Source organism: Bos indicus, chromosome 25, assembly GCF_029378745.1.
Source record: "Bos indicus isolate NIAB-ARS_2022 breed Sahiwal x Tharparkar chromosome 25, NIAB-ARS_B.indTharparkar_mat_pri_1.0, whole genome shotgun sequence".
NCBI classification, from domain to species: Eukaryota; Metazoa; Chordata; class Mammalia; order Artiodactyla; family Bovidae; genus Bos; species Bos indicus.
This window is the reverse complement of record NC_091784.1, coordinates 4,734,280-4,756,702: the sequence shown is the minus strand read 5'-3', so window position 1 is coordinate 4,756,702 and position 22,423 is coordinate 4,734,280. Positions and strand designations below refer to the sequence as shown.

General features: G+C 48.0%; 1 protein-coding gene across 11 annotated transcripts in view; it reads right to left on the bottom strand.

Moving 5' to 3' along the window:
- C25H16orf96 (chromosome 25 C16orf96 homolog) overlaps window positions 1-22,423 on the bottom strand; it is a 59,397-nt gene that overhangs the window by 34,985 nt on the left and 1,989 nt on the right. For 5 of the 11 annotated variants that reach the window (XM_070779566.1, XM_070779571.1, XM_070779567.1 and 2 more), the window contains exon 1: window positions 624-12,042. In XM_070779566.1, the coding sequence (XP_070635667.1) occupies window positions 624-1,046 (423 nt within the window). In that variant the 5' untranslated portion in view covers window positions 1,047-12,042. Of the gene's footprint in view, window positions 1-623; window positions 12,044-12,094; window positions 12,227-12,303; window positions 12,356-20,671; window positions 21,105-22,423 lie in introns of those variants that run through there. The other 6 variants (XM_070779572.1, XM_070779573.1, XM_070779576.1 and 3 more) reach the window with 5 other exon arrangements.

Genomic DNA, 22,423 nt, shown 5'->3' with positions numbered 1-22,423 from the left:
GTTGGGAAGATCCCCAGAGAAGGAAATGGCAACCCACTCCAGTATTCTTGCCTGGAAAATCCTGTGGACAGAGGAGCCTGGGGGCTACAGTCCATGGGGTCGCAAAGAGTCAGATATGACTGAGCAACTAACACTTTAGTTTCTTCACCTGCAGATCTTATAGGTCTTCGATTATTATTTTTTTTCCACTGATGTGAGATTCACATAACATACCATTTCAAAGTGTATGGTTCAGTGAATGCATTTAGGGCATTCACAATACAGTACAAACGCCAGCTCTATGTGGTTCCAAAACCTCATTATCACCCCCAAAAGGAAACCCCGTAACCACTAGGCAGTTCCTCCCACCCCTGCTCCCTCCAGCCCCTGGCAGCCACTCATCAGCTTTCTGTCTCTGTGTATGCGCCCCCTCCAGACACTGTGGCCTTCTTACCTCTACACTGATGAAGGATGCAAACCTGGCCACTCAGGTTGCAAACTCAAGGTTCCACCTGAGACCAAAGCTAAATCCCTCCCCGTTTAAGGGAAGGGCCTCTCATCGGGGGTGATGGGGGGCGGGTAGGGCTGAACACCGGGCAGGAGAGTCAAGGTGAAGGGCCGTGTCTGGAGGCTGGGTGGCTTACCTTGGCCACAGCCTCCTCGTTGCCCTCCACCTTCTTCCGGAGCCTGATCAGGTTCCACAGCTCCTGGGCGGGCTGCCTGGTGCCCTGGCTGCTCTCCACCAGCTGGGCGGTGGACGGCATGTCCCTCAGCGCAGCCAGCTGGCTCTCCAGCATGTCCACGCGGCTCACCAGGTGGTCGAAGATGTTGCCGAGCCTCTTCAGGGGGCTGAGGGTGGGTTGGGCGTCCCCTTCCCGTGACGGGAATGTGACTGACACAGAGGCTTGGAGGAAGTCCTCATCCCCTGAGAGGTCCTTCTCGAGCTCCGCCATGTGGATGTGCTCCAGGATGCCGTGGAGCAGGAAGTGCAGGGCCTTGAAGTTCACCACCCCGCACTGTGGGATGGCGATGTTGACCAGCTCCGAGAACTTGAGTGAGAAGCTCATTTTGCTAGGGTCATGGGCTGGCCCCAGCCGGCCTTCTGGGCATGCGTGGGGACAAATGGTGGCTTTCAGTGGGCCCTTGGGTGGCACGGACAGGTACTCAGGCTCCTGGGGAGCCTGCAAGTCACAGTGGTCAGGGAGAGAATGGCTTCTGCCCTGGTTGGAGCTCAGATCACTTTCCAGTTGCTAGGACACCAGAGAATGTGGGCGAATGGGTGAGCTTCCGAGAGCCTAGGGTGGGCAGAGTAGCTGCTCAGTTAGTCACTGAGGAATGTTCCGACAGACCCATGGGCCGTCTTTTATAAATACGCTGTGCATGCTGAGTCGCTTGGGGCTTCTCTCCAGTTGAGATACGGAGGTTTGGTAGTTGTAGCGGGCAGGCTTAGTTGCCCTTGTGACATGTGGGATCTCGGTTCCCTGACCCGGGATGGAACCTGTGTCCCCTGCTTTGGGAGGCAGATTCTTAACCACTGGACCTCCAGGGAAGTCCCCAGGCTGACTTAATTCAAGTCCTTCAGTTATGTAAGAGCCGATGACCCCTTCTGGGAAGCAGGCAGAGGGGTGAGAGAGAAGCAACTCACTTCTCGGAAGCCTCTAGAATCAGGACTCCTCCTTGGAGTTAGGAAACCCTAGGTTCCTGCTCTGGGAGCCCAACAAACTGAGTAAATGTCAGTTCACTAGCAGATACCGAAGCAAGCCCTGAATTTCTCCTTGTGTAACTGAAGAGAATTCATGTTGGAGCAGACACTTTTTGTAGCATCAGTGTAAATTTCACATAAACCATCGATCAAGTATGCAGTTCATGATGGGCCTCCAAAAAAGTCAATAGAGTCTCTAGGGAAAGACCAGCCTCACTCTGGGGTGGTTTTCATGGTCTGGGTTTGGCAATCAAGGTCTCTATCTTCAGGATCTGGTACTAGAACCAACAGCCCATTTTGTTTCTGACAACCACTTGCGTTGTGGCGGGTGATGTCCGCTGTCCAAAGCCTGAAGTGCAGGGCCTGCTCAGTGAGAGGACTGGACAGCTCATGTGTACAAAAGCAGGAGGTCTAACCACACACAGTCCAGCTAATGACCTCCTGCCCCGCACGCTTCTCTCTAGGTACTGAGATGAGCATCCTGGGGTTGACTTCAGCCACCCTCAGCTACAAGGGGGTGCAAAAGAGGAGAGAGGCAGCTTGGACGGGGAACTGGCCCTGCTAGGCGGGAGTTCACTCCTGTGATGATAACTTCCCAGGAGCCCTGACTGACAAGGCTGCTGTGCCCCGTGATGAGCTCAAGACCTAACAAGACCAGTCCCGGTCATGCCTGAACTCAGCCAAGAACAGAAAGTCGTCCAAACTACAAACATGACCATGTGTAACAGCGGCCTCCCGGTCCCAACCCGAGGGAGGCCTCCTCCCTCTATGGCAGGGGCCACACGCCCTTAAGCCAGGGGCCGCTCCACTGAACCTCTCCTCACAGGGCCGGCCTCGCCCAGCCCACCGGACCTTCCCCCCCTCCACCCACTGCATAAACAGGCAGGCAGGAGCTGCACTCTGGGGACTCCAGCTCCCAGGCCACCTCATCAGTGACCCTTGAAGCCAGCATCGGGCTGAGCCCATGGCGCCTGCCACCTCAGACGGAGGTCCCAGTAATGGTGGGTTCAGCTGCCTCCGAGTGGCCACCACGATATCTGGCTGCTACTTCTTCAGACCTGGCCTCTTTTTGGTGCAGCACCTTTCTGCTCAGGGTGTAATACCCACCAGGCTTGAGCCACCCCAGCAGCCCTGCTCAGCCATTGGTTGGTGCTGCAGCGGGCCCCTCCCCCAAGTAAGCTACCCGATATTGAGCGACTGTCCACCAGCAGCCATTAGTGGTCCTGCTCAGCCACTGGTCGGTGCCACAGTGGGCCCCACCCCCTCCTGTATAAACAGGAGCTGGATTTCCACTGAGGGAAGATGGTGTTTTTGAGACACCAGTCTGCCATCTTCTCAGTCTGCTGCATGTGCTCATTCGCTCAGTTGTGTCCAATGCTTTGCAACCCTATGGGCTATAGCCCATCAGGCTCCTCTGTCCATGGGATTCTCTAAGGCAAGAACACTGGAGTGGGTTGCCATGCCCTCCTCCAGCATCTTCACGACCCAGGGATCAAACCTGCGTCTCTTATGTCTCCTGCATTGGCAGGCAGGTTCTATAGCACTGGCACCACCTGGGAAGGCCCTCTGTCTGCTAGGTTTCCAATTTAAGTCATCATTCCTTGTTCCAACAACTCAGCTCCCGATTTACTGAGCAGAAAGACCTTGGGCTCAGTAACAACCACACGGCCCCTGTCCTGACTGAGCTGAGTGGCTACTTCTCGACCAGTTAGACCGTTAGACTGGCTTTGTCCCTCTAGCCTTCACAGTAAGACTGGTTAGAACACCAGTCACAGAACTCCTGCTTCCCAACCACACCAGCCCACTCCAACCGCATCACAACACTCCCCACATCGCCCCACAAGGGCTGAGTCCCAGAACAAGTCCTTCTGCCTTAGCCCTCCTGTGAGATGCCCCAGGGGTCCCCACTGTGAGGTTAGACCAAGATTTCTATTTATTTTGGCCATGTGTGCAGCTGATGGGATCTCAGTCCTCCAACCAGGGATTGAACCTGGGCCATGGCAGTGAAAGCACCGAATCCTAACCGCTGGACCACCAGGGAACTCCCCGTAGACTAACAGTTCAGGTGCTACTTACCTTGACATCCTTGGTCTCACAGGCTCCCTTGGTTTCCCCTGCTCTCATCAGACATATCTCCACTCAGCAGGAAAGCACCCCCTCACCGTGATAGATCCCCCTTGAGTCAGACCAGCTGCACTCCAGCCCACCCTCAACCTGAGGGTCCTCAATTCCCTACCAGCCCGTGAAATTATTCAGACAAGCCCACCTGAGAGTTCACCTGCCATAACTAAAACTCCTGTACTACAACTAAAGACCCTGCAAGCCACAACGGAGATCAAAGATCCTGCTGCAACTAAGACCTGGCACAGCCAAATAAATAATGAATATTGACAATAAAATAAAAATCATGTCATTCACCATAAAATTCCTAGAAGAGAACATGGGCAAAACATTCTCTGACATAAATCACAGCGATGTTTTCTTAGGTCAGTCTCCCAAAGCAATAGAAATAAAAACAAAAATATACAAATGGGACCTAATCAAACTTACAAACTTTTGCACAGTAAAGGAAACCATAAACAAAAGGAAAAGACAACCTATGGACTGGGAGAAAATATTTGAAAATGATGCAACCGACAATGTCTTAATTTCCAAAACATACAAACAGCTTACACAACTCAAGAACAAAAAACCAACCCAAGTGAAAAATGGGCAGAATACCTAAATAGACATTTTTCCAAAGAAGACGTACAAATGTCCACTAGGCACAATGAAAAGATGCTCAACATTGCTAATTATTAGAGAATTCTAAATTAAAACCACAATGAGGTACCACACTGGACAAAATGGCTAACGTCAAAAAGTCTACAAATAATAAATGAAGAGGGTGTGGAGAAAATAGAACTCTCATACACTGCTGGTGGGAATGTAAGCTGATACAGCCACTTGGCAAACAGTGCGGAGGTTCCTCAAAAAATGAAAAATAAAGTTGCCAAATGATCTAGCAATTCCGCTCCTGGGCATATATCTGGACAAAACTATAATCTGAAAAGATACATGCACCCCTATGTTCATAGCAACACTATTCACAACAGTCAAGACACAGAAACAGCCTAAATATCCACTGAAAGATGCATGGATGAACAGGCTGAGGTACATATATACAATGGAATATTACTCAGCCCCGAAAGAATGAAATAATGCCATTTGTAACAACATGGATGGATCTAGAGATTACTAAGTGAAATAAGTTAAATACCATATGATATCATTCATACGTAGAATCTAAAATACGACACAATTGAACTTACTGACAAAACAGACAGACTCACAGACATAGGGAACAGACTGGTGGTTTTCGAAGAGGGTGGTGGCGGAGGGAAGGACTGGGCGTTTGGGATTAGCAGATGCAAACTGCTCTATGTAGGACGGATAAACAAGTCCTACTGTAGAGCACAGGGAACTATACTCGACATCCTGTGATAAACCAGAATGGAAAAGAATACGAAAAAGAACACTGTGCACATGTATAACCGAATCACTTTGCTGTACTGCAGAAATCAGCACAACATTGTAGATCAACTATACATCAATAAAATGTTTTAAAAATCGTGTCATTTTTGGTCTGAAAATGTAACATTTGTTTTAAAAATGAAAGACTCAAAGACATGGCTGCTGGTGGGGAAGAGGCCACTTCACAGGGTGCTCTCAGCTTCCTGGAGGGTCTGCTGTCCCCAGGGACCCTACCCGAGAGGGACACTACCCTTAGATCAGCAGATAGCCGCTGTGAGCTGGCACCACTCCATTTTGGTGGCAGAACCCTAACTCAGACAATTTTGGTAAAGACTTCTCACTGAGACGTTCTCTGAGTGGCTGGTCAGAGCCAGAAGCCAATCAATATGATGGGAATCAAACAGGAACATTTTTTTCCTCCCAAATAAATTGAGGTCAATGATTAAATCAGTTCTGTAAAGTTTCGTTCTTCTGCTTTGCCCAGACAAACCATTTTTCTCACTGGATAAACAGATAAGAATGGTAACTAGTCTTATCTATAGTGTTCCTTTCTTCTCTTGCTCTGGAAAGAACCCAAAGGAGGAAAGACTTGGGTCACTGGTGGAGGATTAGAGCTTGTGATGAACGTCTGCACTTTCTGGCTGCCGGGTATCTGGACATTCTGCTTATTAGGGGTGGGGGGAAGGTGGGGGATCTCAGGACAGGTGCAGGCGAGCTGCCCCCTACTCAGAAGCTGAAGGTCTGGGACTTTCCTGGTGGCCTAGTGATTAGGATTCAGGGCTTTCACTGCCATGGCCCAGGTTCAGCCCCTGGTAAAAAAACTGAGATCCTGCAAGTCGCAGGGTGCAGCAAAAGAAAAAAAAAAGCTCTGGAGATTCCACTCCACCCACCGAGGTTTATTTTGTAGTTAGATGGGAGAAATCAACAAGGCAACTGCTGTCTCTGGTTCTGAATTTTGAGACCAATGTTTCATTTAATATTTACTTATTTTTAAAATTTTTTGCTGCACTGGGTGTTCATTGCTGCCCGCAGGCTTTCTCTAGTTGCTATGCCCTGGCTTCTCACTGCCTGTGGAGCACAGGCTCCAGGTGCTGTGGGCTTCAGTCGTTGCGGTACACGGGCTTAGTTGCCCCTCAGCATGTGGAATCTTCCTGGACCAGGGATTGAACCCATGTCCCCTGCATTGGCAGGCAGATTCTTTCCCACTGGACCACCAGGGAAGTCCACGATCCCAATGTTTTAAAAAACCTCTTTCAATGTAAATCGGCTCCGGCCTAACCCACAGGAAGCTGTGGGCTAAGCACTGATCTGGGATGGTCTGTGGGATTGCAGTGACTCTGCCCCTCCTAACCACGCTGGGAGGCCACTCACCTCCCTGAGCCTCAGCTTTTTCATCTCCTCCTCGTCTCATCAGGATGAAGGGCCAATGGACAGGGAAAGGGATTCTGTTCAGGGACACTGCACTGTAGGTGAAGGTCCAGTGGCTGGGTCACCGGGTAATGGCAGGCTGAGCTTCCTCGCCAGGCTGTCTGGGGTGGCATCTTGGCCAGGCCCAGCTTCCTGGTTCTCATTCAAGCTGGGTTCCCAGCCAGGAACATAGGTTCATAAGTGACCGTGACCTTCCAATCAAACCTTTTTCTGCTTACGTAATGTGAGTCAGTTTCTGTTGCTTGCAACTAAGAACCTCCAACTGGTCTGAAGTGCTCATTTGTGAGGCTGGCTGAACATAAGGAAACTACAAGTGGAACCTGGTGGTGAGGGGCAGCTGGGTGTCCAGGGGAGGCCACAGCCGATCCGAGCCTGCACTTGCTGGGTCTCAGGATGCCCTGATGCAGAAAAGCGTGTCGAGCGGGGAACAGGGGCTGCAGGGTCCACATATCTGCCTGGGGGAGGTAAAATATGAGTGCACATTTGTGCACTGGGGCTTGGACAAGGCACAGTCCAGCTCTCTTAGCAATACCGTAGAGAGGCTTCCCAGGATGTGAAGGAGGAGCCCAGAGGCCTTCCAGATGCAATCCCCTCCCTGCACCCTGCCAACCATCCAGCTCACACCCTTCATCAAGCCCTGCTGACGTTCCTTCCTCAATATCTCCCAGTTCCATCCACTTCCCTCCTTGTCCGTGGCCAGCCCTGCAGTCCTGTGCTTAGGACAAAGACCAAAGCACTTGACACAGTCCCCTCGACCTCCAGGATCCCATGCCTGATGATCTGAGGTGGAGCTGAAGTAATAATGACAGAAATAAAGTGTAAAATAAATGTAATGCTTGAATTAGCCCCAAACCATCCCTGACCTACTACCCCGTCCATGGAAATGTTGTCTTCCATGAAACTGGTCCCTGGTGCTAAAAAGGTTGGGGACCACTGGTCCACAGGGTTCAAGGCTGGATTCAAGGCTCTTTTCTTTTTTGCCACACCACGTGGCATGAGGGATCTTAGTCCCCCGACCAGGGATCGAACCTGTACCCCCTGCAGTAGAAGCGTGGTTAGTCCTAATCACTAAACCACCAGGGAGTTCTCCCTACGCTTACCTCTTTGGCCTCCACACATAGCAGCTCTCTCTGTTCTCTGATTACAGCACATTAATTTTTTCTTTTTTTTTCAATTGTGATAAAATACACATAACATTAAACTTAGCATTTTAAGTACACAGTTCCCTGGTGGCTCAGCTGGTAAAGAATCCCCCTGCAATGTGGGAGACCTGGGTTCAATCCCTGGGTTGGGAAGATCCCCTGGAGAAGGGAGCGGCTATGCGCTCCAGTATTCTTGCCTGGAGAATTCCACGGACTGTATCGTCCATGGGGTCGCAAAGAGTTCGACACGACTGAACGACTTTCACTTTCAGTGGCATTAAGTACCTTCACACTGTCGTGTGACCATCGTTTCCAACATCAGTCTCTAGAACTTTTCTCGTCCTCCCAAATGTAACTCTACCCCCAGTAAACAATCAAGTAACTCCTCATCTTTTCTTCTCAAGGCCCTGGCAACTACCCTTTTACTTGCTGTATCTGTCAGTCTGAGCAATCGAGGTACTTCATACAGTATCTGTTCTTTTGTCACTGGCTTATTTCACTGAGCATAATAAAGTCCTCAAGGTTTATCCAGACGGGTAGCATGTGTCAGAATTTCCTTCCTTCTTTTTAAAAAATTAATGAATGAATGAATTTCTGGCTGTGCTGGGTCTGTGTTGCTTCACAAGCTTTGCTCTAGCTGTGGCGAGCAGGGGCGGCTCCCTGTCGCCATGGGATGCGGGCTTCTCACTGGGGTGGCTTCTCTTGTTGTGGAGCACGGGCTCTGGGACCCGCGGGCTTCAGCAGTTGAGGCACGTGGGCCCAGAAGTTGTGGCTCGAGGGCTCTAGAACACGGGCTCGATAGTTGTGGTGCACAGGCTGAGTTGCTCTGTGGCATTTGGGGTCTTCTTGGATCAGGGATCGAACCTGTATTTCCTGCATTGGCAGGTGGATTCTTTACCACGGAGCCACCAGGGAACACCCTCCTTCCTTCTTAAGGCTGAATAATATTCCACCGTATATGTAAGCCACACATTGCTTATCCACCCATCCCCTGATGGACAACAGACACTTGGGCTGTTTTCATATTTTGGCTATAGTGATTAATGCTTCTGTGACCATCGGTGTATTTGAAATACCTGTTTAAGTTTCTGCTTTCACTTCTCCTGGGTATATACCCAAAAATGGAGGTGCTGAGTCATATAGTAATTGCACGGCTAATTTTTTGAGGAACTGCCATACTGTGGTGCATCATCTTACATCCCCAGCAGAAATACACAAAGGTTCTGATTTCTCTGCATCCACACCACAACGTGCCATTTTCTGCTTTTCTGATTATAACCATTCTAGTGCTGCTGCTGCTGAGTCGCTTCAGTCATCCCCGACTCTTTGCGACCCCATGGACTGCAGCCTGCCAGGCTCCTCTCTCCATGGGGTTCTCTAGGCAGGAATACTGGAGTGGGTTGTCATGCTTTCCCTCCAGGGCATGTTCCCAACCCAGGGATCGAAAGTGCATCTCCTGTGTCTCCTGCATTGGCAGGCGGGTTCTTTACCACTAGAGCCACCTGGGAAGCCCAGCCGATACATGAGAGGTAATATCTCATCGCAGTTTTGACTTTGTATTTCCCTAATGAGCAAACTCAGGGAGACAGTGAAGGACAGAGAAGCCTGGCAGTGCTGCTATTCATGGGGTCTGAGAGAGTCAGACAGGACTTGGCTACTGAACAACAACAATTAGGGATGTTGAGCATCTTTCCACATGCATGTTGTTAGCCATCTGTATGTCTTCTTTTATAATATTTTTATTTATTTGGCTCAGTGGGTCTTAGTTGGGGGACTTTAGCTGTTTGTTGTGTCACGCGGGATCTTTCCAGCACCACAGACTCTCTAGTTCCGGTGCAAGGGCTCAGTAGTTGTGGTGCATGGCTTAGTTGCTCGGCAGCCTGTGGGATCTTCCTGGGCCAGGGATCAAACCTTTGTCCCCTGCATTGGCAGGCGGACTCCAAACACTGGAAAAGAAACTGAAACTGAAGTTGCTCAGTCGTGTCTGACTCTTCGAGACCCCTTAGTCTGTAGCCTACCAGGCTCCTCCATCCATGGGATTCTCCAGGCAAGAGTACTGGAGTGGGTTGCCATTTCTTCCTTCTAGTAAAACCAGCTCTTGTCCCCTTTAATCAAGCATCAGTAATTTGCTGTTATCTTCTTAAGGCTTCTATTCTTGCTCTCCCAACTCTCTGCATTGCCAGAGACCAAACCTTTGAGGAGAGGGACTGGGACACAGTGTGATAGAGGAGCCACTGGATCAGAAGGTTGGCAATCAGAGGACTGAACTCGAGATCTGCCCTGTGAGCTTCCCTGGTCATAAAAATGAGCAGTCACTTCCTTGCACCAGGGCCTGTTCTCTGTGTCTTAGCCTGGGATCAGCACAGGGGATGAATCAGGGAGTCAGATGGCCGGGTGAACTTGGGTAAGCCTTTAACTTCCCCCTGGGTTTGAGCCTTGGTTTCCTCATCCGTCCAGTGGATGGGGTTGGGGCTGGGCAGTGGAACAGCAATATAAAAGAAGGGTTACTAAAGGAATCAAATGGTATTTATTAAATGCCTAGCATGGTTTTCAACAAATGGCCAGCTAGCTATTCGACAGATAAAGAAACTGAGGCCCAGAGCGCTAGTGGTAAAGAGTTTGCCTGCCAGTTCAAGAGACATAAGAGATGTGGGTTCGATCCCTGGGTCGGGAAGATCCCCTGGAGGAGGAAATGGCAATTTGCTCCATATTCTTGTCTGGGAAGTTCCATGGGCAGAGGAGCCTGATGGGATACAGTCCATGGGGTGGCAAAGAGTGGGACACGACTGAGCACACACACACACCCACTACCAGAGTAGACAGGTGGGTGCTTGCTAAACTGGATGACAGATGCAAAGCGGATGACATGTGAAAAAGAGCTGTTAGCTCCCATGGGCCATACTAATGACAGAAATGTAACAAAATAGATGTTAACATTGAAATCATTCATGTGTCCATTTAGGATCTTTAGCATTTAGATTCGAAGGTCTGGCAATACCAAGTGTTCTCGAGGATATGACCAGCAGAACCCTGATGCTCTGGGGGAGTGTACGTTGGCAGAAGGACTTTGGGAAACCTTGTGCCAGGATCTACAAAGCTGAACAAAGGAGCACCCTATGACCCAGCCTCTCCCCTTCACTGGGCACCTGACAGAATTATGCTCATGCCATGCACTGGAAAGCTTGTGACAGCACTATGAGAATAGCCAAAAATTCCCACCTGGGAATTACCTGGATGCCCATGAGCAGCAAAACAGACAAACTTCGGTCTATTCACACAATGGACCATCACACGACTGTGAGAATGAACACGACAACTGTGTACAGCAATATGGATGACTCATGGGTGCAAGACTGAGCCAAAGAAGCCACAGTCAAGAGTTCATACTACATGAATCCATTTCTATAAAAACTACAGAAAGGAAGAAAGCTAATCTTTGCTGCTACAAATCAGGAGCATGGTGACCCCAGGGTGACCTTGTGCTTGGAAGGGAGTGCAAGTCAGGTCGCTGGGAGGTGGGCCCATTGGCATGTTTGGTTTGTGGGAGTGCATCATGCTGCACCCTGTTCTTATCTGTGTCAAAGGTCTGGGAACCTGCAACGATTCAAACAAATCAATCATCCAACAGTGTGGCTCCCGCAGGGGTGGCGGGTTCCCCTCCTGTCCTGTGCAAAGCGTGGGCCTGCGTCTGACGGCTTCCTCTCTCGCCCCTTCGTGCTGGCTCTCGTTACCTGTGGAGGGAGGCAAGGGTGCTGGGGGATCAGCCTAGAGCCATAGGAGCTGGCTCTGCCGGCCACTGGCTCCGCCGGCCACTGGCTCCGAAACTCCGAGTACACCACCTCTCTGCTCAACTTAGGTAAACTCGCACAGGATCCTTACAAGTATGGAGGGAGGAATGTGCTAAAGAGCTTAGCCTGGGGACTTCCCTGGTGGTCTGGTGGCTAAGAATCCACCTTGCAATGCAAGGGACATCAGTTCGATCCCTGGTCTGGGAAGAACCCACATGCTGTGGAGCAACAAAACCAGTGTGCCACGACTACTCAGCCAGTGCTCCTGAGCCAGGAAGCTGCAGCCTGCATGCCTAGAGCCCACGCTCCATGACAAGAGAAGCCTGAGCACCACAACGAACAGTAGCCCCCATTCCCCACAACTGGAGAAATTTTGTGCACGAAGACCCACCACAGCCAAAAAATTTACCAAAAAAATAAATACATCTTAAAAAAAAAAAAGACTCTGATCTTCCAAGGCAGGGGGCCCAGGTTCGATCCCTAGTCAGGCAACTAAGATCCCACAAGCCGTGTGTTGTGGCCAAAAGAGCTTAGCGTGGTACCTGGTGCAAAGGAAGTCCTCAGTGCTGTTAGTTGTGTCTCTCAGAATGATCACAAGATTGTGTTTGAGGCTTTCAAGCCAGTGTGCGTCAGCCTGGTGGGTGGAGGCCGGGTGGTAAGGAGGACGCGGAGGACTGTGGGAGGAGAGAGGCACCCACAGGGTCTCAGGCTCTGCTCCAACGAGCCGAACCCTCCAGGTAACCCTCCTTACCTGGAATGTTAGATTACACAGCTGTACTCAGTTCACTCCAGTTGCCTCCAACCTGTAACAGAAGATACAAAAACAGGCAACATGAATCTATTCATAGAAGCTGGATTGGAGGCTTCCTCCTGAGGGGTGACAGTGAGTGGACGAGGGCACAGGGAGGCTGCTGGGGAGAAAAGGTCACGCTCTGTGTCTTGAGTGAGGTCCGTGAAAATGCATCAAGCTCTATACTTAAGATGTTCACCTTTCCTTTGGGTCTCAGTGTCAGAATCGGGCTCAATTTTAGCTCTGGCCTAAGAGAACTAAACAAAGTCAGGAAGGACAGGCCACGGGAGGAAGCCACTTCCCCACGTGTGTCACCGTTTTGCCAGCAGAGGGCAGTAGTTCAGAGAGGATGGAAGCGCTCTGATTTTCCCCACTACGGGGTATTTTCTGCACAACCTGGGAAGCTGAGGAAAGTTATCTGGAATCCCATGGGCCACCCAGTTGAAGGCCTACAGGGGTTCGTCTAGAGGCAGGATGACCTAATGGCAGGGGCTGAAAGGCACCCGTGGCGGAAGGTGTGCTGGCCCTGAGGCACTCCAGCTGCCCCAGTTCAGTTCAGTCGCTCAGTTGTGTCCAACTCTTTGCAAACCCATGGATTACAGCACGCCAGGCTTCCCTGTCCATCACCAACTGCCGGAGCTTACTCAAACTCATGTCCATCGAGTCGGTGATGCCATCCAACCATCTCATCCTCTGTTGTCCCCTTCTCCTCCTGCCTTCAATCTTTCCCAGCATCAGGGTCTTTTCAAATGAGTCAGTTCTTCACATGAAGTGGCCAAAGTATTGGAGTATCAGCTTCAGAATTATCCTTCCGATGAATATTCAGGACTGATTTCCTTTAGGATCCCAGCTGCCCCAGTTAGGGTAAAATCAGGACTAAAAGGGCGGATGGCTTCGAAGTTCAGGTATGTGGTCAGTGGCAGGTGGAGAAGAGGTAGATTTGGGTGTGTTAGGGAGGAGGGAGGGGTCTGCAGAAAGTGAATGCTCCCCAGGAGAGGGTGAGACAGGCAGATATCCTGCAGGACAGCTAATGACAGCTCTTGCCAATTCCTGGGATGGTCGGATGTAGCAACATGTTAATAATGAATAAATCTACAAGGTGAGTGTATCGGAGTTCATGATTCTCATCTTGTCACTTCTCTATGTATCTGAATTTTTTTCCTGGCTGAAAGCTTTTTTGCTGTTTATTGGTTTAAGTGATCCTGTCCTCATTGCTTTTTGTATATTTTTTAAAAAAATATTTATTTATTTGGCTGCACCGGATCTTAGTTGCGCCATGCAAACTCTTTAGTTGAGGCACGTGGGATCTAGTTCCCTGACCAGGGACTGAACCCAGGCGCCCTGCACTGGGAGCACAGAATCTTAGCTGTTGGACCATCAGTGAAACCCTCTATTAGTTGACGGGTTGTTTCCACTCTTTTGCCTACAGTGAACATGAACGTTCATGCTATAAGTTTGAACAAATGCTATGGACATTAGTGTATGGGTTTTCGTGTGGACGTATTTTTCTTTTCTCTTGGGTATATTCTTAGGGGCATAATTGCGAGTAACCCTATATTTAATCTTTTGATGAACATTTGCCTTTAGTTTTAAGTCAGATACAATTCAATTGCCTCATTTATTCCTTGACTCCTTTAATAGCAAGGGGGAAATGCCAATTTCATTTTTGTGCATGAAGGAATGGAGGCCCAGGGCATTGTAAAGACAGCAGATACTAACACTTCCATTTGTATCGAGTGTCAGTAAGTGCCAAGATCCATGCAAAGTGGCCTAACTGCAGTAAGCCAGTCCATCCTCACAACAGCCCCACGAAGCTGGTCTTATATTCAATCCCATCTGTGGTTGGAAAAATTAAGTACTTTGAATGAGGCCACACAGCTGTACAGTCCAAGACTTAAACCCAGTTCCGTCTTAATAAACTTAGGCTTTCAGTGGTGCTCAAGGTGAAAGCGAAAGTGTTAGTTGCTCAGTCATGTCAGACTCTGTGATGCTATGAATTGTAGCCCGCCAGGCTCCTCTGTCCATGGAATTCTCCAGGGAAGAATACTGGAGGGGTTGCCATTTCCTTCTCCAGGGTATCTTCCCGACCCAGGGATCAAACCCAGGTCTCCCTCTGCTGTTTAGTGGACTCTGGAGCATCAGCAAATCCTCACCAGCCTCTGGCATAGTAAGGTTTGCCTGTACTCTTCTACTGCGCGGGACGCTCTGGACCACCCTTGACCTCCCTCCTCTCTGACCCTTCTCAGTCTCCACAATTCTTCCCTCTGGATCCATTCTAGAGCCCTCTCCCTTCCTAATGGGTCTTCCTGCCTCCAGTCTCTGCCCCTTCCTCACTGCCAGATGGTCTGTCCAAAGCACACATCTGGTCACATCACTCAGCTTTAAATCCTCACCATTCCCCACTACCACCAAACAGGATCAGTGCTACTTGCCATAGACGGGTCCAGAAGACCAGTCTTTCCTGACCAGAACCCTCCCATTTAATATCCTGTGAAGAACTGCTTGCATTTTTCCAGAGATTCTTGGCGTCACTTCTCTGGGACTTTGCAGGAGCAGTTCTCACTGCCTGAGTGCCCTTCCCCACTTCTTCCACCTGGGGATCTGTCACACATCTGTCAAATCCCAACTTCAATGTCTACCTCCTCTGAAGCTTTCTCCATTTGAGTGCTTCCTCCCTGACTTCGCAAAGCACTTGGTCTTGCAGTCTTCAACACAAACTACTATATTAGCCTCCCTAGCTGGACTGTGCACTTCAAGAACAGAGACTGGGCTTTATTCCATTCTGTGTATTTCCAGGCCTGGAACAAGATCTTGCTTGGTTGAATGAGTAAATGAATAAATGTTTGATATCTGCACTATCTCATACAATAGCTACAAGCTGCATGTGGCTATTGAGCCTATGAGATGCAGCTGAACCAATCTGAGATGTGTAAAATAAGTATAAAATACACTGGATTTTGAAGACTTGGTGTGAGAAAAATAAGAATGCAAAATATCTCACTGATAATTTTTTATGTTGATTAAATATTGAAACAATAACATTTTGCATTGTGTTGTGTGTGTGTGCTCAGTCATGTCCAACTCTTTGCAACCCTATGCACTGTAGCCCACCAGGCTCCTCTGTCCATAGAATTTCCCAGGCAAGAATACTATTTCCTCCTACTCCATGGGATCTTCCTGACCCAGGGATCGAATTTCTTGTGTCTCCTTCATTGGCAGGCGGATTCTTTACCACCGAGCCACCTGGGAAGCCCAATATTTTGCATATTAGGTTAAATAGAGTTAATCTCATCTGTTTCTTTTTACCTTTTAAACATAATTAGTAGAGACTTTAAAAACTACATGTGTGCTGGTCTCCCAACTTCCTAATTGCTTCTCGGTCTAAACCATGCTCCTCACAACAATCAGAATAATTTTTTTTAAAAGTCAATCAAATCATATGGAGTTGAGTCTCATTGTTAGTGGTATTTATGTTCTATAAAGCCGCTGCAACTTCCCAGCCATAAAAAGGAATGAAATAATGCCATTTGCAGAAACATGGAGAGACCTAGGGATGATCATATTAAGTAAGCTAGAAAAACAAATATCAGGGACTTCCCTGGTGGTCCAGTGGCTAGGACTCCCCACTCCCAATGCAGGGGGCCTGGGTTTGATCCCTGGTCAGGGAACTAGATCCTACATGTTACGATGAAGATCGAAGATCCCATATGCCACACAAGACCTGGCCAAATAAATTAATAAACATTTTTTTAAAAAAGAAAAACAAATATCATATGATATTACTTATATGTGGAATCTAAAATATGACACAAATTGGGAATTCCTTGGCAGTCCAGAGAATTAGGACTCCGTGCTTTCACTGCCAATGGTGTGTATTAAATCCCTGGTCAGTGAACTAAGATCCAGCAAGTTATGAGGAACAGCCATAAACAAAAAATTTAAACGTAAAATAAACATAGAAAACTCATAGGCTCATGGTTACTAAAGGGGAAAGAGAGTAGGGAATATAAGTTAGGAAGTTGGGATTAGCAGAAACAAAGTACTATATATCAGTTCAGTTCAGTTCAGTTCAGTCACTCAGTCGTGTCCAACTCTTTGCGACCCCATGAATTGCAGCACGCCAGGCACCCTGTCCATCACCAACTCCCGGAGTTCACTCAGACTCACGTCCATGGAGTCAGTGATGCCATCCAGCCATCTCATCCTCTGTCGTCCCCTTTTCCTCCTGCCCCCAATCCCTCCCAGCATCCGAGTCTTTTCCAATGAGTCAACTCTTCGCATGAGATGGCCAAAGTACTGGAGTTTCAGCTTTAGCATCAGTCCTTCCAAAGAAATCCCAGGGCTGATCTCCTTCAGAATGGACTGGTTGGATCTCTTGCAGTCCAAGAGACTCTCAAGAGTCTTCTCCAACACCACAGTTCAAAAGTATCAATTCGTCGGCGCTCAGCTTTCTTCACAGTTCAACTCTCACATCCATACATGACTACTGGAAAAACCACAGCCTTGACTGGACAGACCTTTGTTGGCAAAATAATGTCTCTGCTTTTGAATATGCTATCTAGGTTGGTCATAACTTTCCTTCCAAGGAGGAAGCGTCTTTTAATTTCGTGGCTGTGGAAAAATCTGAAAGAGATGGGAATACCAGAACACCTGATCTGCCTCTTGAGAAATCTGTGTGCAGGTCAGGAAGCAACAGTTAGAACTGGACATGGAACAACAGACTGGTTCCAAATAGGAAAAGGAGTTCATCAAGGCTGTATATTGTCACCCTGTTTATTTAACTTATATGCAGAATACATCATGAGAAACGCTGGACTGGAAGAAACACAAGCTGGAATCAAGATTGCCGGGAGAAATATCAATAACCTCAGATATGCAGATGACACCACTCTTATGGCAGAAAGTGAAGAGGAACTAAAAAGCCTCTTGGTGAAAGTGAAAGTGGAGAGTGAAAAAGTTGGCTTAAAGCTCAACATTCAGAAAACGAAGATCATGGCATCCGGTCCCATCACTTCATGGGAAATAGATGGGGAAACAGTGGAAACAGTGTCAGACTTTATTTTTCTGGGCTCCAAAATCACTACAGATGGTGACTGCAGCCATGAAATTAAAAGACGCTTACTCCTTGGAAGGAAAGTTATGACCAACCTAGATAGCATATTCAAAAGCAGAGACATTACTTTGCCAACAAAAGTTCGTCTAGTCAAGGCTATGGTTTTTACTGTGGTCATGTATGGATGTGAGAGTTGGACTGTGAAGAAGGCTGAGTGCTGAAGAGTTGACGCTTTTGAACTGTGGTGTTCGAGAGGACTCTTGAGAGTCTCTTGGACTGCAAGGAGATCATACCAGTCCATTCTGAAGGAGATCAGCCCTGGGATTTCTTTGGAAAGAATGATGCTGAAGCTGAAACTCCAGTACTTTGGCCACCTCATGCAAGAGTTGACTCATTGGAAAAGACTCTGATGCTGGGAGGGATTGGGGGCAGGAGGAGAAGGGGACGACAGAGGATGAGATGGCTGGATTGCATCACTGACTCGATGGACCTGAGTCTGAGTGAACTCCGGGAGTTGGTGACGGACAGGGAGGCCTGGCGTGCTGCATTTCACGGGGTCTCAAAGAGTCAGACACGACTGAGCGACTGATCTGATCTGATCTGATCTGAATTTCATGGCTGCAGTCACCATCTGCAGTGATTTTGGAGCCCCAAAAAATAAAGTCTGACACTGTTTCCCCATCTATTTGCTATGAAGTGATGGGACCAATGCCATGATCTTTGTTTTCTGAATGTTGAGCTTTAGGCCAACTTTTTCACTCTCCTCTTTCACTTTCATCAAGAGGCTTTTTAGTTCCTCTTCACTTTCTGCCATAAGGGTGGTGTCATCTGCATATCTGAGGTTACTGATATTTCTCCTGGCAATCTTGATTCCAGGTTGTGCTTCTTCCAGCCCAGCGTTTCTCATGATGCATATAAGGTAAATAAGCAGGGTGACAATATAAGCCTTGACATACTCCTTTTCCTACTTGAAACCAGTCTGTTGTTCCATGTCCAGTTCTAACTGTTGCTTCCTGACCTGCATATAGGTTTCTCAGGAGGCCAGTCAGGTGGTCTGGTATTCCAATCTCTTTCAGAATTTTCCACACTTTATTGTGATCCACACAGTCAAAGGCTTTGGCATAGTCAATAAAGCAGAAATACATGTTTTTCTGGAACTCTATTGCTTTTTCCATGATCCAGCGGATGTTGGCAATTTGATCTCTGGTTCCTCTGCCTTTTCTAAAACCAGCTTGAACATCTGGAAGTTCACGGTTCACATATTGCTGAAGCTTGGCTTGGAGAATTTTGAGCATTACTTTACTAGAGTGTGAGATGAGTGCAATTGTGCGGTAGTTTGAGCATTCTTTGGCATTGCCTTTCTTTGGGATTGGAATGAAAACTGACCTTTTCCAGTCCTGTGGCCACTGCTGAGTTTGCACATTTGCTGGCATATTTAGTGCAGCACTTTGACAGCATCATCTTTCAGGCTTTGAAATAGCTCAACTGGAATTCCATCACCTCCACTTGCTTTGTTCGTAGTGACGCTTTCTAAGGCCCACTTGACTTCACATTCCAGAATGTCTGGCTCTAGGTGAGTGATCACACCATCGTGATTATCTTGGTCATGAAGATCTTTTTTGTACAGTTCTGTGTATTCTTGCCAGCTCTTCTTAATATCTTCTGCTTCTGTTAGGTCCATACCATTTCTGTCCTTTATTGAGCCCATCTTTGAATGAAATGTTCCCTTGGTATCTCTAATTTTCTTGAAGAGATCTCTAGTCTTTCCCATTCTGTTGTTTTCCTCTATTTCTTTGCATTGATCGCTGAGGAAGGCTTTCTTATCTCTTCTTGCTATTCTTTGGAACTCTGCATTCAGATGCTTATATCTTTCCTTTTTTCCTCTGCTTTCGCTTCTCTTCTTTTCACAGCTATTTGTGAGGCCTCCCCAGACAGCCATTTTGCTTTTTTGCATTTCTTTTCCTTGGGGATGATCTTGATCCCTGTCTCCTGTACAATGTCACGAACCTCATTCCATAGTTCATCAGGTACTCTATCAGATCTTGTCCCTTAAATCTATTTCTCACTTCCACTGTATAATCATAAGGGATTTGATTTAGGTCATACCTGAATGGTCTAGTGGTTTTCCCTACTTTCTTCAATTTAAGTCCGAATTTGGCAATAAGGAGCTCATGATCTGAGCCACAGTCAGCTCCCGGTCTTGTTTCTGCTAACTGTATAGAGCTTCTCCATCTTTGGCTGCAAGGAATATATTCAATCTGATTTCGGTGTTGACCATCTAGTGATGTCCATGTGTAGAGTCTTCTCTTGTGTTGTTGGAAGACGGTGTTTGCTATGACCAGTGTGTTCTCTTGGCAAAACTCTATTAGCCTTTGCCCTGCTTCATTCCGTATTCCAAGGCCAAATTTTTTTGCAGTCCAGTCCCCTATAATGAAAAGAACATCTTTTTGGGGTGTTAGTTCTAAAAGGTCTTGTAGGTCTTCATAGAACCGTTCAACTTCAGCTTCTTCAGCGTTACTGGTTGGGGCACAGGCTTGGATTACTGTGATACTGAATGGTTTGCCTTGGAAACGAACAGAGATCATTCTGTCGTTTTTGAGATTGCATCCAAGTACTGCATTTTGGACTCTTCTGTGACCATGATGGCTACTCCATTTCTTCTAAGGGATTCCTGCCCACAGTAGTAGATATAATGGTCATCTGAGTTAAATTCACCCATTCCAGTCCATTTTAGTTCGCTGATTTCTAGAATGTCGACGTTCACTCTTGCCATCTCCTGTTTGACCACTTCCAATTTGCCTTGATTCATGGACCTGACATTCCAGGTTCCTATGCAATATTGCTCTTTACAGCATTGGACCTTGCCTCTATCACCAATCACACAGCTGGGTATTGTTTTTGCTTTGGCTCCATCCCTTCTTTCTGGAGTTATTTCTCCACTGATCTCCAGTAGCATATTGGGCACCTACTGACCTGGGGAGTTCCTCTTTCATTATCCTATCATTTTGCCTTTTCATACTGTTCATGGGGTTCTCAAGGCAAGAACACTGAAGTGGTTTGCCATTCCCTTCTCCAGTGGACCACATTCAGTCAGACCTCTCCACCATGACCTGCCCATCTTGGGTGGCCCCACAGGGCATGGCTTAGTTTCACTGAGTTAGACAAGGCTGTGGTCCATGTGATTAGATTGACTAGTTTTCTGTGATTATGGTTTCAGTGTGTCTGCCCTTTGATGCCCTCTTGCAACACCTACTGTCTTACTTGGGTTTCTCTTACCTTGGACGTGGGGTATCTCTTCATGGCCACTCCAGTAAAGTGCAGCCGCGGACTCTTACCCTGGACGAGGGGTATCTTCTCACCGCCTCCCCTCCTGACCTTGAACGTGAGTAGCTCCTCTAGGCCCTCCCGCGCCTGTGCAGCCACCGCTCCTTGGACTGGGGTTACTCCTCTCGGCCACCGCCCCTGACCTCGGGCAAGGGGTAGCTCCTCCCAGCCGCCACCCCTGGCCTCGGGCGGAGGTAGCTCCTCCCAGCCGCAGCCCCTGACCTTGGACTCTGGGAAGCTCCTCTTGGCTGCTCCTGCGCTGTCGCAGCCTGGCACTCTCAGCCGCTGCCCCTGACCTTGGACGTGGGGCAGCTCCTCTGGGCCGCTACCCCTCGGGCATGGGGTCCTCCCGGCTTCTGCCCCTGACCTCGGACGTGGGTTAGCTCCTCTCGGCTGCGCTTGTGCGCCATCGCAGCCGCCCGCGACGACGCACAAGTACTACATATAAAACATATAAATAACAAGGTCCTATGGTATAGCACCAGAGAAGGCAATGGCACCCCACTCCAGTACTCTTGCCTGGAAAATCCCATGGACGGAGGAGCCTGGTAGGCTGCAGTCCATGGGGTCGCTAAGGGTCAGACATGACTGAGCGACTTCATTTTCACTTTTCACTTTCATGCATTGGAGAAGGAAATGGCAACCCACTCGTTTTCTTGTCTGGAGAATCCCAGGGACAGGGGAGCCTGGTAGGCTGCTGCCTATGGGGTTGCACAGAGTCGGACACGACTGAAGCGACTTAGCAGCATGGTATAGCACAGGGAACTACATTCAATATCTTGTAGTAAACCATAATGGAAAAGAATATGAAAAAGAATATATTGTATAACTGAATCACTTCACTATACATCAGAAATGAAAACAACCTTGTAAATCAACTATACGTCAATTTTTTTAAAAAGTGGTGGGAATTCCCTGGTGGTTCAGTGGTTAGGATCAGTGCTTTCTCTGCCAGGGTCCCGGTTCAATCCCTGGTCAGGGAACTAAGATTCTGCAAGCCATTCGGAGTGGGAAAAAAAAGAAAGCAGGAACATCATCTGGGTAAATTAAAAATGACCAAAGACTTACATATTAACAATAAACTATATCTAAATCCCTAATTACCTGATTAAGAAAAAAAGAAAATAAAAATTATTCTTAAAAAAGTCACTGTAAATACTGAAAGTGAATACAGTAAGTCCCCTACATATGAAAATTCAAGTTTTGAACTTTCAAAGATGTCAACGTGTTTGCATGTTCAGTCACGTGCCTGCATGCTCTACACGTGGCTGTGCTTTACTGTACAGTATAGAGCACAGTAGTACAGCAGCTTTATCTCAAGCCCAGGATGTCCAAAAGCAAGTGCAAAAGCAGCAGTGATGTAGCTGTTACTGCTAAGAAGCACCAAGTGATAACGATGGAAACAAAAGTGAAAATAATTGAGTGGAGCGACAGGAGGAAGAAGTAACTGAAGAACAGGAGAGGGTCATGATGCAGGAAATGGTATGGGGATTTTCTTATTTGAGGAAGCACTGTTCGGGTTTGAGGCACAGGAGCTGAACGCAGAAAGGTACACAAAGGTTGCAGCAGTCATTCAGAATGCGATCCAGTGCTACCTGTCATCTGTGATGACAAAAAAAGAGTTTCTACCCAGACATCACTGGATTGTTTTCTCAGGAGGGTAGATAGAATTGAATCCAGCAAGGAACCAGAACCTGTGCCATC